Here is a 14,209-nt window from a genome sequence, read left to right on the forward strand (position 1 = left end):
TTTATCAATATATAACTTTGATCAATAATATATATGGGTCATATTAACATGTGTTATAAAGACACATATTAAGATTTATTAATATATATATAAATTATGCATTTGTGTTTGAGTCCTATGTTTTACATGAAAGCAGAGTTATAAGATTCATAAACCAAATTTGTGGCGGTGGTCACAAATTCATATTTGTGTTTGATTTATGTGTTTTTTTATTTATTATGTTTTGTAATTTTTAAGTTAGATCTACATAATTTTAAGTGTCACATTTAGATATACTATTTTCTTCTCTTCACCTTCATGAATTATCGAATTTTTAATTTATAATTTTCGGATTTATGAAATATTTTGAATGAAGTTTTCTCTCCCGACCCCCCTCATTTCTTTTATACCCCCTGAATTTCCGTTTTTACCCTTGGGGGGTACTGCGGTTTATAAAAACCGAAGTCTTTTGACATCTTGAAACATTTCGGTAACTGCGAACCGAACGTGGTGTTGACATCGTTCGGTATCCACGAACCGAATGTAGGGTTGCTTCGGTGGATATTAACCGAAGGGTTGATTCGGTTAATATTAACCGAAGTTGTCTTACATATGAACAATTTCAGTAAGTTCGTTTTATTTTGAAAAACAAACCACAAAACTCCTCTCTTCCTTTCTTCTACACATTTGCGGCCAACTTCAACATCCAACTTCAAATCACATTTCATCAAGTAAGTTTCTTTCCTTTATTTGTCATTCTATGCATTCCTCATGACCATGACATTTCAAATTCATTTTTTGTTCTTCCGTATAAAAATTCCAAAATTTCAATATCTGATTATTGAGTTAAATTGTTGATTATGTTGTTTGAATCGTTGATTATTGGTTAGTTGTTAGATTGGTTACATACTAGCATGAATGAATGTTGCTAATTGAGTTAAATGTGAATATGAAGCTAATTGAGTTATAGTGTACTCTAAGTGTTTGTCAAAATGTACGAGTGAATATGAATGCATGTTTCCATTTGAATTATGTTTCCATTGTTGCAAGAATCATGTGTTCGATTGAATTATAAGTATTGTATTGACTGTGAATTTATTTATCTATGTATAGATATGGAAGAAAATCTACCTAGGGGTAGGCATGGAAAGGCAATCAATGCACATGCTTCCGCTCGTAGAGAGCTTGCTGCAAATCATCCGTCCAAACGAGGTCGTCGCAAAGGACCAACTCCGGGGCAAGGTACACATGATGCCGAGGCGGGTGGGTCGCATACACGTGGACGGACACGTCTAGGACAATCATTGGTGGTGCAAGATGAATTTGATGCCGACCAATTTTTAAATGCGTGTTTTGATTATGATGATCTTGGATCACCACAAGTCTCACCACAAGTCTCACCGCAACACTCACCGCAAGATGAACCGCAAGACCCACCGCAACAACCACCTCGACAACAACGGCGCAAACCAGTACGCCGAAAACCACCAAAGTGTTCACGTAATGATGATGAAGTAGGTTTTGGAGGAGGACCGACGGATTTGTCCTTGTTAACGGAGTACGATAAGCATATGGCTATTCCGATATGGTATGCAGACCCAAATGACAAAGAGGTAAACCAATTTAAAATACGACGATTATTTTATTAAAAATGTTGTGATTACGTTAGCTCGATAATTTTTTGTGTTATTTGAATTTTTCAGATTTTAGCGGTAAATTTACGTTGCATCGCCAGCGGAAAAAAAGTTATTAATATACAAAAACCGTCGCGCCGCACGGACAGATGGTTTTGGGATGTGGTTGAAGCATCGGGTTTGGAGCCGCTTACCCGGACTAATTTTAGCGTGCTTGACTACGGGCTCCTCTGGGCATTTGTTGAAAGATGGCATACGGAGACGAGTTCATTCCACATTCCATTGGGTGAGCTGGCCATCACATTGGACGATGTCCAGTGTCTGTTGCATATTCCGATCGAGGGAAAGTTTCTGAACCATGGCAAAATGTCAAGGGATGAAGCGGCTGACATGGTTAATTCATTTCTAGGAGTTGATCGGAATGTTGTTATGGGTCATTTTGCCAAAATGAACGGGCTCCATCTGAAGCATTCTGACGTGGAGGATATCTATAGTGTTAACCACGGATTAGCTGATAAAGCTGTTGCTGAAGGTAAGTCGGCGCATGAGATTAAGCTGTATAGGGACAGGTCCATACGGGCTTTCTTGCTATTTTTGGTCTGTTGTACCATATTTAGCAACAAAAGCAGTTACTACGTGGACGTAGTATACCTGCAGTATTTTCAGGATTTGTCGGCTGTCCGTGAATGGAATTGGGGTGCTGCTGCTCTGGTTCATTTGCAACATTATCTGGATGATGCGTGTTTGGTGACAGTGAATCAGATGGCTGGGTACATGTCTTTGCTTCAGGTAACATAAACGTGCGCTTACGAAAATTATTCAACATGTATGATACGTAATGTCCGTCAATATAATGAAACTTGTTTGTCATGCTTTCAGGGCTGGATAATTTCTCATTTTCCGGGACTTAGCGTGTGGGCGCAGGATCCTATCTATTCTGAGGGCATGCCTCGAAATGCAAAGTTTGTTCCCGGAGCTGGACATAGGGAACCAAGTAGCTATAGAAACAGTTTGGATAATATTCAGACGTATGACTGCGTATTCAGTCCATATGATGATCACCGACACGTCCGCCCTTTGATAAATTCATGCTGGTTTTCTGGATGGTTGAGATGTGGTAATTTGAAAGCAAAGCATTTGCCTGAACGCGTGCTTAGACAATTTAAACATGTCCAAGGCATTCCTAGAAAACCGGATTTGTCTGCGACTCCGGGGATGAGCCTATGTGAGATTGATCGTGTTTTTATGGAGGAGTTGGATTTGAGGATGATTGCTGAAGAGATGAGGGGTCAGGCTGTGGTTAGCGCATGGGACCATGAACCTGGATACATGACATGGTTTTACAAAGTGTCGCATCCAGTTATGCGACCCGTACAAGCTCCGGTGTCACCACCAAGGCCACCTAACTTAGAGGTGTTGATAGAGGCCGCGGAAGCAAGGAATGACCCTAACATGCTTCAGGTATGCCGTGGTGTTAGGGATGAGGTGGAGAGGTCACTTCGCGAAGGTGAGGCGGTGGAAGGAACTCCTGTTCATGGTACTTTGCGGAGGATTTTGAATTTGCTTAACCCTGTTTTGACGTGTCGGCGACTTAAGCGGGGTAGAGGGAGACGGTACAACACTCGAGAGTAGGCTTAGCTAATATTGTAACTCAGTTGTTGTTTAATGTAATTTTATTATTTGAATTTGTCGAATTTGGATGTAGTCTGATTCAAACAATTTGGTGTATTTGACTACGTTTAATTACCCGTTACCTTTTTTAAATTTCCGTTAACGTGATGTGTCTAATACTCAGCTATGTTATGATAGTTTATGATGTTACATAAACGTGCAAGACCCAAAAAAAAAAAAAAAAGAAAATTATGCAATTCATTTCGGTATCCAGTTACCGAAATCTGGGTACATTTCGGTAGATATATGCCGAAACGACCTAATTCCAGTGAACCAAAGAAAATTTCGGTATCCAGGTACCGATATATGGGTAACTTTCGGTACCTGATAACCGAATATACATTTCGGTAAATTTCTGCCGAATATATCATATTTCAGTGAACGAAACAAAATTTCGGTATCCACGTACCGATATCTGGGTAAATTTCGGTACCTGGTAACCGAAATAACTTTCGGTATATTTATGCCGAATACGTCCTGTCCAGTGAACCAATGAAAATTCCGGGGACTAATTACCGAAATCTGGGTGAGATTCGGTACACAAACGCCGAAAACGCTATAGTTCGGTTCGCATGTACCGAAATTAACTAATATATTAGGAAAAACTTTAAACGTTCACCATTTGCGCCAAAACGGTTTGCAACAGAGGCTAGGGCGATTTTGGAGGTTTCAATCGCAAATTTAAGGTTTCACCAGTAGAACGACAATTTCTCTCTTCTAAACATTCAATTTCTCCCTGATAATCACCAAGCTCATCTCTACAAGTAAGTTTTCAAACTCAACTCTCTCATTTTCTTGCTTTTTTTTTAATTTTTTTATTTTGATTTGTTAATGCTCGTGATTATTGTTTTGATTCCACTAAATTTGGGGTTGTATTTTAATTTAGGGTATATGATTGGACTTGTATAGGGTAATTTATTTTAGGGCATATGAATTGGATTTGTATTCTTGTTTATGTGCACCAAGTGTTTGACAAAATGCTTGTATGAGTATTGATTTATGTATAAAAATTGTTTGAATGAGTAACCGATGAATATTGATTTCGTAGATACTTATGGTGACTGTTTTCTTGTAGGAATCATGACGGACGACAAAGTTGGCCGAACAAGACGTGGCGGTGCAAGCAAAGCACATAGCTCTGCACGTAGACAGGCTGCGGTCAATGTAGATAAAATTCCAAGTCGAGCTAAAGGGAAAGCAGTTTCAACCACGATGGATGAGCCTCGACCGGAGGATGCAGAATCGCAAGAGGAGAATGAAGACGTGGAAGAAAATATTTCTGAAGAAGGGGAAGAGGAAGGGGAGGAAGGGGAGGAAGGAGTGGATGAGGAAGCGGAGGAAGCGGATGAGGAAGCGGATGAAGAGGGGGATGATGATGGGGAAGAAGAAGTTGATGAGGAAGCGGAAGAGGAAATGGAGGAGGAAGAGGAGGCTGAACAACCACCACCAGAACCTAAAAAACCACGGAAAAAGGTTACACGAGTAACACAAGGAAGGAACCCACCACGAGTTAAACCACCACCAGTTACATGTTATGATGGTGGTCCGTCTGACTTGTCTTTGTTGCCGGGATTTGGAAAACATGTTGCTGTACCGTTGTGGAAAGGAGAGGTAAGTTACGATTCATATAACACTATTTATTTTCGATGTCGATTGTTATGAAGTGTAATGAAGTGTAATGTTTTGCAGCTCCAATCCCGGTATTTGAGGGTAATGAACAACGGGAAAAAAATCAACAATTTCAAGATATGTCCGAAAGAGTACTCGTGGTTTTGGAATGTCGTTAATGCGTCCGGACTCGAAACTCTGCGGCGGACAAATTACAATCACACCGATTGGGGTCTGTTGACGGCATTTGCAGAGCGATGGCATCCTGAGACCGGAACTTTCCATCTTCCTATTGGTGAGATGACTATAACCTTGGACGACGTGTCCTCATTGCTTCATATTCCGATTACCGGAAAAATGCTCGACCACAACGGAACGTCATGTACAAAGGAAGATGGTGAAGAGATGTGCGTAGAGTATCTGAACTTCCCTATTAGTAAGTGCAAGAAAGAGTTTCAAAAAATGAAAGGAGCACATATAGGGTTTAAGGCGTTGAAGGATTTGTATCTCGATAATTTGAAGGATGCCTTGAAAGCTGAAAGGTTAAAGAAGCCTGCTGAAGATGTGGAATTCCTCAGGGAATGCACCATTAGATGCTATTTGCTCTACTTGATCGGTGCAACCATTTTCACCAACAAAAGTATGCAGTACGTGGACGTCATTTTTCTTACCTACTTGCGAGACCTCAGTTTAGTTAACACGTGGAATTGGGGTGCTTCTGGGCTGGCATATCTGTACAACTACTTGGATGCTGCAAGCCGCCCGAGATGTGGAAATCATGGTGGTTATAACTGTCTATTTCAGGTATACATACAAACTCAAAATGCGTTTTGCCTTTTAACTGAATGTCGGTTGTTATAATTAAATATTTTGCTTACCCATATCATGTGTTTTCAATAGGCCTGGATTATGGCGCATTTCAAAACTTTTGGTGGACGTTTTGTTGATGAGAGATACACCCACGACAATCCCTATGCGGCAAGATTTTTGCCTTTAAAAGGACCAAAATTTCCAGGGCAGCATAGGTCCGCATTGGATACAATGCGCATGGATGAAGTGGTGTTTTGCCCATATGAGGAGCACCGGCAAACCAGACCCTTTCAAGATATCAGTTGGTACACTGGTTGGATTATGTGTGGAAGTGCTATTATCAATCCACACTTGCCAGAACGTGTCCTCCGACAATTTGGACATGTCCAGTCTATCCCTAGGCACCCTGATGTATCTGCAAAGGCTGGTATGAATCGGTTTACGATTGCTGATGCATTTGCTTCCTACCTGACTGCCAACTATGTGACAGAGGAGATGCGAGGACCAAAAGTTGTGCGTGCATTTGATACCGTACCCGGATACATTCCATGGTTATACCGTGTTTCTCATCCGAAGATATTGCCACCGGTTGAAGCGGATCCACCAACACATGCTAACCTTGAGGAGGACAACGTGAGTGGTGAATGCGACGTGTCTGAAGTGACTAAGAAGGTTCGAGCGGATTTGAGGAAAGCGCTCGATGGTCAACTCAATTTGGCCGATGCTTTGGTGGTTATTGAAAAAGCCTACACTGATTTGGAGCCTGTAGATGCATATTTGGTGCGACGGAAGAGGAAAAGAGACTCGGGTGAAGGAACAAAGAAGAGGAAGAAGAAGAAGAAGACAACAACTGAAGATGCCGGAACAAGCAGCTTGTAGTTTTTTATTTTTTGTTTTCGCTATGTTTTATTTTTTTTAAATCCTGCCGTGTACAATGGAACAACTTGTCCGTATAATTTCGTTTTGCTTGGGATGTATGAACATGGATTTATATTGAATGCGGTTTCCATTTAATTTGTTTTTTTATTGGATTTGGATTGGAATGTATGAATTTCATTTGAAATACGATTATATCCGAACAGGTGATTTCGCGTGGATATGATCCCACGGGTGATACATAGTTTAAAGTCATTTGTTGGGAAAAGATATATTTCGGTAAAACTTTGCCGAAACATACTAAAACAGTGAGCCAGACAAAAATTCGGGAGGATATTACCGAAATCTGGGTAATATTCGGGTTGTAGTTACCGAAATTACTAGTTCGGTAAAGTTTTGCCGAAATTACCTATTTCCAGTGACCGAGTCAAAATTCCGGTACCTAAATACCGAAATCTGGGAAAACTTTGGTAAGCTTTTACCGAAATAGTATTAATTATAACTTCAAGAAAATGAAACACACTTAGGCAAACTAAAAATCACAACAAAGATGAAAACGAAAACACACTTAGGCAAATTAAAAAACAAAACGATAACAACACGGTCGCATCACTTAGTTTGCCTATTTGGGTCTTCCGGCCCAACAAGACAAGCAAGGATGGCTTCAACTGATCTTGTCAGTGTCGCATCTAGCTCGATAGGTCCCGTGGAGGAGTACTGCTCGAAGATTGAAAACATAGTTTCAACATCATCGTTGTTTTCAACAGCCATACGAGTGAAAGCAACGCGTCCGTCAGAACCAATTGATGGCTTTCGATACAGGAGATTTGATACCGTTCTATTGTCGTTCGGGTTGTTGACGGTGCGATTCAGTTGGTACAGCTGCTGTTTCAGACCTTCGAACGTTTCACCGTCATTGATTCGAAACAAATGCGGTTTTCCATCGCCGAAGTAAACTGCCGCAAGAGTAGATCTCATTCGTTGTGTGAGTGAGACATCCATTTTCCCGTTATTTTTTTTCTGTCGAGTGTTGAATTCAACAAAACACGTGAATTTAAAGATGGGTTTGGTGCACATTATGGCGGTAGGTGAGCGTTAATGAGGTGGATTGGTAGTTAGCGGAGTTAGGTGGGCTTAAATGCGGTAGGTGGGTGTTGATTCGTTTGGCGAGCGTTTAGAAAATTTAGATGGAGCATAAAAAACGTGCAACATAAAAGCATTCATTAATTAAAAGGTCACATCAACATAACTGAAAAATAAGCGATAACGTAAACGAAAATGCAACGACAACATAACTGAGAATTCAACAACATGAGTAACCAAATTTCAGTTTGTAACTACTAAGGTAGCATACAAACGTGGATACTTCGGATCAACTTCTACCCCATTGAACATGTCGTTCACATCGTCATCATTTTTCAACTCCTTCCACTCGTATTTTCGGGGTTGCTCATCATATCCACCGACATTATCACTGGCCAGATCGATTGTCGATTCGTAATACGCAATTTTTTCTATTTTGATTTGTCTGCCGTATTTGAAGCGATACATGACTTCGATCTGGCGTTTAAGAGCTTGAATAGTCGTCAAATTGTTCGACAGGTCAACGCAGAACAACTCGTTGTTACCGCGAAACTTAACTGAAAATGCATGAGATGTCGCCCTATTGTTATTAACAGACCGATTTGAAGCACTCATTTTGTGAAATTGTTCAAACGTGTTTTTCACAACTATACACATACGGCGGTTTTATACTACATTCAATCTAATTACGGCCACATAATTTCGTCGGTGTAATTTTAACCACAACTAAATGTCGGTGTAATCTTGACCACAAAAAAAAAAATTAAATAAAAATAAAAATTGTCGGTCCAATCTCAACCACAAAAAGTGTCGGTGTAATCTCAAATATAAATTATTTGACGGGTTCGTATCGATTAAGTTATTTATATGATTTTTAACAAGTTTTCAGGCATATGCTTACATCTTTTCTACCCCCCAGTTTTCTTTTATACCCCCAGTAAACAGTTGTAAATTTAAACACATTTCGGTTCGCATTCCCCGAAGTTTATGAGTTCGGTTAATATTCACCGAAGTTGACTGTCATACCCCCTTATTTCGGTACCAAGCTACCGAAAATTTCAGTGGTTCACTGGAATATGTAGGATTCGGCAGATATTTACCGAAATTATAGTTCGGTAACTATTTGCCGAAATAACAGCATACTTCGGTACCAATCTACCGAAAATTTCGGTTGTTCACTGGAAATAGGCTGGTTCGGCAGATATTTACCGAAATCTGGGTAAATTCCGGTACATAGTTACCGAAATATATTTTCATGACAACCAATGATATTGTAACTCACGACCTTCCATGGAATGACATCCACGCGAAATCCACTGTTAATGCTGTTCATCCAGACACATTCATATTGGAAAAATTATTCATACAATTACACAACATCAAGATTACTTCAACCAATATCATTATATTGACACAAACAATTACACAACACCAAATCACTTCAATATATTTCATTACAAAATGGATGTCATTACATCTCGATTCATATCATTACAAAATGGATGTTCTTTACATCAAAATATATAACAACGTAAAATACATTAAAATAGGCCAAATGATCAGTCAATCACCAACGGAGTTTCTCTACTGCCTGCACCAACTATTTGGATGGGGACAACGTTCTCGGTGCTCATCATCTCCTCGAACCTATGTTGCGCAGCTATGAATGAATCTTCCCAACCCAAACTTTGTTTAGCACAATATTGCTTCCACGACTTGTTTGATTTGGGTATCGGACACCCAACTTTAAGCTTTACCAAAACATAGTGATCCGGTAACGCGCCAAGGCAAATAACCCTTGAAGACGGGTTTGGTGACGGAATGGAACGCAATGGGAAAAAAGTTTCACAAGGCCCATTTTGAAGTATGGAGAGCTGAACAACTACTCTATCCAATATGGTGGCCACGATATGTCCCATATCCGGCAACGTGAACCATTTATCCATCGGTGCAACACTATTCCTAATACTAGTACGTTGTCTCGTCCTCGGGGGTGGGAGTAGTGCATCACAGATATATTGGTAACGCTCCTCGCAACCAAATATAGCAACATACATATCCTTATTCAATCGCAACTCCCTGCTCATGTTGCACCGTATCAGTTCAAAATCATCTTCGTTGCCTCTCTGAGCCAATGCAACGGCACGGTAACCACAATAGCCGTCGCCGTCCACGTTGATGATATCTTCAATGAAGGGATGCATGAATTTTGGCATGTGGTTAATTCCAAAAATTTGAGATGATGAGGTTAGTGGCAATGGGTTGGACACAGTGAGCGGAGCTTCAGACACCGTAGGCATAGGGTTTGATGCGGTAGGTTGTGATGATGATGGCCTTGAGTGGGACGGAATTGACGGAGACGGCTTTGACGATTGCGACGCTTGTGTCTCCGTGAAATATTCTTCAACATGCTCCCATCGAGACTTATCTCTGCTGGTGGATCTTGTTCCACGGACCACCTTTTTCTTTTTAGCCCCTTTTGATTTTACATTTGTGGTCGGAGGCTCCACATCGGTGGTTGTAGGATACGCAATCTTGCGGAGTTGATCTCGGATCTCATTTTTCATGCTTACATCAGCTGTCCTCAATCGTTCCTAAAACAAACAAAAAAAAAAATATGCCATTAAAAATTAAAAAACAACGCATAATGATCGTAAAATCGTAAAATAAGTGTATTATGCCTTTAATAAACACGCACCTGAATTGCTTGCCACTCTGCCGTGCACGCATAATCGTCCTCGACGTCGCCACCAACTTCTTCATCTTGGAAACAAATTATCTTCCAATGTTTGTAAACCTCATCGAGTCTAATAGGCCTATTGTGGTGCAGTTTCTTGGCAATCAAACACGCACATGGCAGCCCGTAGTTAGTCCTCATCAGACAACCACACTTCATGCTATCCATACCAGTAAACTCGACTCTTTTTGATTCAGTGTGGATGTATCTCATTGCACGTCTAGAGACTTTAAACATCAAAGTCGAGTAAAGTGTTTTCTTCCGGTATGTGTGTCCATACACAGACATGTTCTGGCCAAATTCAGTTTGCACTTGGGTGAATTGATTGCCTAACATTCTGTGAATCGATTCCCAACCCTTCACCAAATCACCGAGACCGTCGGTCAAGTAACTTTTCAAAACACCGTGTGCGCTTTCAGCTCTATTTGTCGTATTGTTGCCCATGTGCATATACTTGTCCACCCATGCAGTCACGAGCTTCTCTTTGTCGGTGTCCAAAATTGTCTCTTCAACGTACCGAACAAATTTTGGCCACCTCTCACATAACTTCCTAAAAGCCATAACATTTTCAGTATACTCAGCCTCAGTAGACGAATCTAACACATCCTCGAACGCCAAACAGACTCTTTCCCTCATGTCCGCCGCCTTGACCTTTTCCCCATCCCTCACCTTGACCAGCTCGGCTGCCTTGGTCCTCACATTCTTCTTAACATGGAACCGACAAACCAACGCCGCCGCTTCTGGAAACACAGCCGGAATAGCATTCATCAAAGCTAAATCTCGATCCGTCAAGATAACCTTCGGCAAATTTGTCTCACGCCTTAACAAACAACGTAGTTGTTGCAGAGCCCATATAAAGTTGTCTTCCTTTTCGTTACTGAGCCAGGCAAAAGCAACGTTGAATGTCTTCTCGGTCGAAGTGTATCCGACTATTTCAAACAGCGGCATTTTGTACTTGCTGGTTTTGTATGTGGAGTCCATCATCAGCACAGTATGAAAAGAGTTCAATAAAGTTATGGACCTCGGATGTGCAAAGAATATATCTTGAAGATGTTCTACTCCATTTTCAACAACCGTCCGATACTTGTAGTAGTACTTGTTATCATCAAGCTTCTTGCATAAGTGTTGCATCTCAGTCATGGACGCCCTCATTTTAACTCTGTACCTATGACGAGCGTTGTACACTTGCTTTGCAGAGGTCTTGTTTTCCGGATCTCTCTCCTTTAATGTGGACAATATGTTTTTTGGAGCCACCGCATTCCTTGTCATCTCGTCCATAAAATCCTTCTCTTGTGGTTTCAAACGCCCCGCCACGAGATGCCCTTCAAGCCCTTTGTCCAACTCGTGGTTATGCATACCGTTGACAACAGTCAAACGCCATAGTTTTGTTGCCTTGTTGTAATACCCACGGAGTCGGAAAGGACATTCGCATTTTCTTGTTCCGGAGGTATCGGATTTCAACTTCTTCTTGGCTGGAACATACTTCCCACTACGTTCACACTCTAACACCAATTGAGCCTTTCTCTTCTCGCCCGAATCGGATCGCCTAACTATAATTGCGAACCTTAAACTTTGCGACACGCTTCGAGCCCATTTGATCAACTCATCTCTGTCGTTCTCTTCCCTATCAGTCGCAAAATGAGACGATGTGTCAATTTCTATCGGCTGCGGCACATTAGGAGGACTTCTTGGTTGACCAGCTGGAACAATGCCCGTTGCAAAAAGGCCAAGCACAACAGGTCGCCTAACTTCGACAACTTCGTTAATTTCGCCTTCCGTAACTACAGCATACGCAAATGAAAAAACAATCAATCAACCACACATAATATTTACAATCCTATTACAACACTAATTAAACACATAGGACACTATGAAGTCAATATGAAGCCAAAATAAAGCCAAGTCAATATGAAGTACAGTTTATAAGTCAATATAAAGTCAAGTCAAGCCAAGCCTAAGCCTAACGCAGAGGATCAACATTTCGGTTCGTATAAACCGAAGGTCACATAACCTGACTTCGGTTTATATTCCCCGAAGGCATTCTGTCAGAATCCTTGCGAAAACAGAGTCTATGATAGCAAGAAAAAACGAATTTAAATCGGTGGTTACCTGAGTTTTGTGCTTTGGTGCGTGTTGAATCCATTAGATGATGCTTCAATCTCGATTTCAAGCCTCAAATGCGTCAAAAGTTGATCTTCTTTCCGTAAGATTTTCAAATTCTCGTTTTGTGAATAATAAGAACTGACAGCAGAGTATTTATATATAGAAACACTTCGGTTAACATTAACCGAAGTAATTCAGCGAGTGGTTTATATAAACCGAAGTCCATGGCCTGCGGTTCGTAAAAACCGAAGTCCATGGCCTGCGGTTCGTAAAAACCGAAGTCTCTTGACAAAATTTTTTTATACCGCAAAGGGCAAAATGGGATTTTCGGGGGGTATAAAAGAAATGGGGGGGGTCGGGAGAGAAAACTTCATTTTGAATTTTTAGGTCTTGACAACCCGTTTTCACCGGCCCGGCCAACCCAAAAAATTGAAATCCAATCTAATCAAACTAAAAATAAAATAAGATATTTTCTCTTTAGACTCCCCATGGTTCTTTTTCACCCTCTGGATTTTACTTTTTTGCCCTTCAATAAAAACTTCGGTTTCTACGAATCGAATTTTTTTTGTCTTGAAAACAAAATTCGGTTTCTGTTAACCGAAATTTCCTTGAATTTGAACTAGAAAAAACTTCGATTTCTGCGAACCGATGTTTTTATCAAGGGCAAAATTGAAATATTGGGGGGTATAAAAGATACATGGGGGCCCGGAGAGAAAATATCATAAAATAAACCGCCGAAATTGGACCACAATTCACCACTCACGAGTTGGATTAGATTGAGGGTTTGGTCCCGAACCAAAACTGGCCCAAACCGGTCTCCATCCCATAAAATGAAGAGAGCTACTTCTGCCACCCTACTGGTTACTCGCGCGCCCTATTTTTGCACATCCGCGACTTAAGCAGCGGATGTGTAAAAATAGGGCGTTTTGGGGAAAAAAAAGTCGTCCGCTACCTAAGTCGCGGACAGTGTTTGAGTAACCAGTAGGACGACAAAAGTAACTCCCTAAAATGAACCCCTCGATGACACAAGATACTTCAAGTGAAGAGACACTTCATGAAAAAATTGCACATTGGCCGAGATATATAACACAGCTTTGCTCTAAAGAGCCAAATCGATTAAATTCAAATTATTCACTGCAAGAGTCAAATTGATCCACCACAAATTAAAAATTCAATCAATGTCTTTTATGTTTCGCCTTGAGTTATACCAACATTCACTTGTGTATTCCATCCCATCAAATCAAAAGACAATATTGTAGTACATTTTACCATAATTATTTTATAGGAAAAAGGACACAATGTTGCCATTGAACCAAAAAAAAAGAAAAAGGACACTTCCTGCCTATCGTTGGAATAATTAGTTTCGGGCAAATGTTAACATGGACCACCTAAATAAGTGGTCCATTATAGATTAGGGACTTTATTAAATATTTTAGTAACCGTTAACAATACTCTAAAGAAATAAAAACTCATAACTCTAATTTTTTACGACTTAATGATGACCTAATTGATAACTCAATAGAAAAACAAATTAAAATATGATAGTATATATACACACCAAAACTCAATAGAAAAATTTGTGATTCAATTCTTATGCCACAATATATTACTCAAATTGTGAGATTTCTAAAAGGCCAATTATTTTTCTATCACTTAATTTGTGATTCAATTCAGGGCAACGAAACTTAAGGCAATGCATCCATTAATA

The 14,209-nt window shown here is 40.3% G+C and overlaps 4 protein-coding genes across 6 annotated transcripts; 1 reads left to right on the forward strand and 3 right to left on the reverse strand.

The window, feature by feature from the left end:
• Positions 1 to 351: 351 nt before the first annotated feature.
• Positions 352 to 6,851, forward strand: LOC123914624 (protein MAIN-LIKE 1-like). Of its 3 annotated transcripts, none has more exons than XM_045965831.1 (4): positions 367 to 710; positions 1,093 to 1,592; positions 1,683 to 2,402; positions 2,493 to 3,449. In XM_045965831.1, exons 2-4 carry the CDS (start codon positions 1,095 to 1,097, stop codon positions 3,243 to 3,245), a joined length of 1,971 nt encoding a protein of 656 aa, XP_045821787.1. In that variant the 5' UTR covers positions 367 to 710; positions 1,093 to 1,094; the 3' UTR covers positions 3,246 to 3,449. The 3 variants fall into 3 exon arrangements, with proteins under 3 accessions (XP_045821776.1, XP_045821787.1, XP_045821782.1); XM_045965826.1 differs by lacking the exons at positions 367 to 710; positions 1,683 to 2,402; positions 2,493 to 3,449 and adding exons at positions 4,360 to 4,895; positions 4,974 to 5,696; positions 5,793 to 6,851 and having other exon boundaries at positions 1,474 to 1,592; XM_045965820.1 differs by having other exon boundaries at positions 352 to 1,592.
• Positions 6,852 to 7,187: 336 nt separating this feature from the next.
• LOC123893700 lies at positions 7,188 to 7,580 on the reverse strand. Its single transcript, XM_045943489.1, has one exon. It carries the CDS (start codon positions 7,578 to 7,580, stop codon positions 7,188 to 7,190), a length of 393 nt encoding a protein of 130 aa, XP_045799445.1.
• A 1,229-nt stretch (positions 7,581 to 8,809) lies between these two features.
• On the reverse strand, positions 8,810 to 10,852 carry LOC123914642. The gene is made up of 2 exons (XM_045965840.1): positions 10,360 to 10,852; positions 8,810 to 10,255 (listed from the first exon to the last, which is right to left on the reverse strand). Exons 1-2 carry the CDS (start codon positions 10,846 to 10,848, stop codon positions 9,221 to 9,223), a joined length of 1,524 nt encoding a protein of 507 aa, XP_045821796.1. The 5' UTR covers positions 10,849 to 10,852; the 3' UTR covers positions 8,810 to 9,220.
• An 84-nt stretch (positions 10,853 to 10,936) lies between these two features.
• LOC123893708 (protein FAR1-RELATED SEQUENCE 5-like) lies at positions 10,937 to 12,541 on the reverse strand. Its single transcript, XM_045943502.1, has 3 exons — positions 12,508 to 12,541; positions 11,068 to 12,179; positions 10,937 to 10,948 (listed from the first exon to the last, which is right to left on the reverse strand). The coding sequence occupies exons 1-3, from the start codon at positions 12,539 to 12,541 to the stop codon at positions 10,937 to 10,939; spliced, it is 1,158 nt and encodes a 385-aa protein (XP_045799458.1).
• Between the last annotated feature and the right edge of the window lie 1,668 nt (positions 12,542 to 14,209).

Source organism: Trifolium pratense, linkage group LG1, assembly GCF_020283565.1.
Source record: "Trifolium pratense cultivar HEN17-A07 linkage group LG1, ARS_RC_1.1, whole genome shotgun sequence".
NCBI lineage: Eukaryota > Viridiplantae > Streptophyta > Magnoliopsida > Fabales > Fabaceae > Trifolium > Trifolium pratense.

Bases quoted from the DNA above. Each gene is read 5' to 3' on its own strand.
- LOC123914624 (XM_045965820.1), top strand. From the start codon at position 1,011: ATGTTTCCATTGTTGCAAGAATCATGTGTTCGATTGAATTATAAGTAT. The intron at 1,593-1,682 runs GTAAACCAATTT...TGAATTTTTCAG, and splicing joins CAGACCCAAATGACAAAGAG to ATTTTAGCGGTAAATTTACG. The intron at 2,403-2,492 runs GTAACATAAACG...TCATGCTTTCAG, and splicing joins GGTACATGTCTTTGCTTCAG to GGCTGGATAATTTCTCATTT.
- LOC123893700 (XM_045943489.1), bottom strand. From the start codon at position 7,580: ATGGATGTCTCACTCACACAACGAATGAGATCTACTCTTGCGGCAGTT.
- LOC123914642 (XM_045965840.1), bottom strand. From the start codon at position 10,848: ATGCACATGGGCAACAATACGACAAATAGAGCTGAAAGCGCACACGGT. The intron at 10,256-10,359 runs GTGCGTGTTTAT...TGTTTGTTTTAG, and splicing joins CAGAGTGGCAAGCAATTCAG to GAACGATTGAGGACAGCTGA.
- LOC123893708 (XM_045943502.1), bottom strand. From the start codon at position 12,541: ATGGATTCAACACGCACCAAAGCACAAAACTCAG. The intron at 12,180-12,507 runs GTAACCACCGAT...CGTATGCTGTAG, and splicing joins CACCAAAGCACAAAACTCAG to TTACGGAAGGCGAAATTAAC.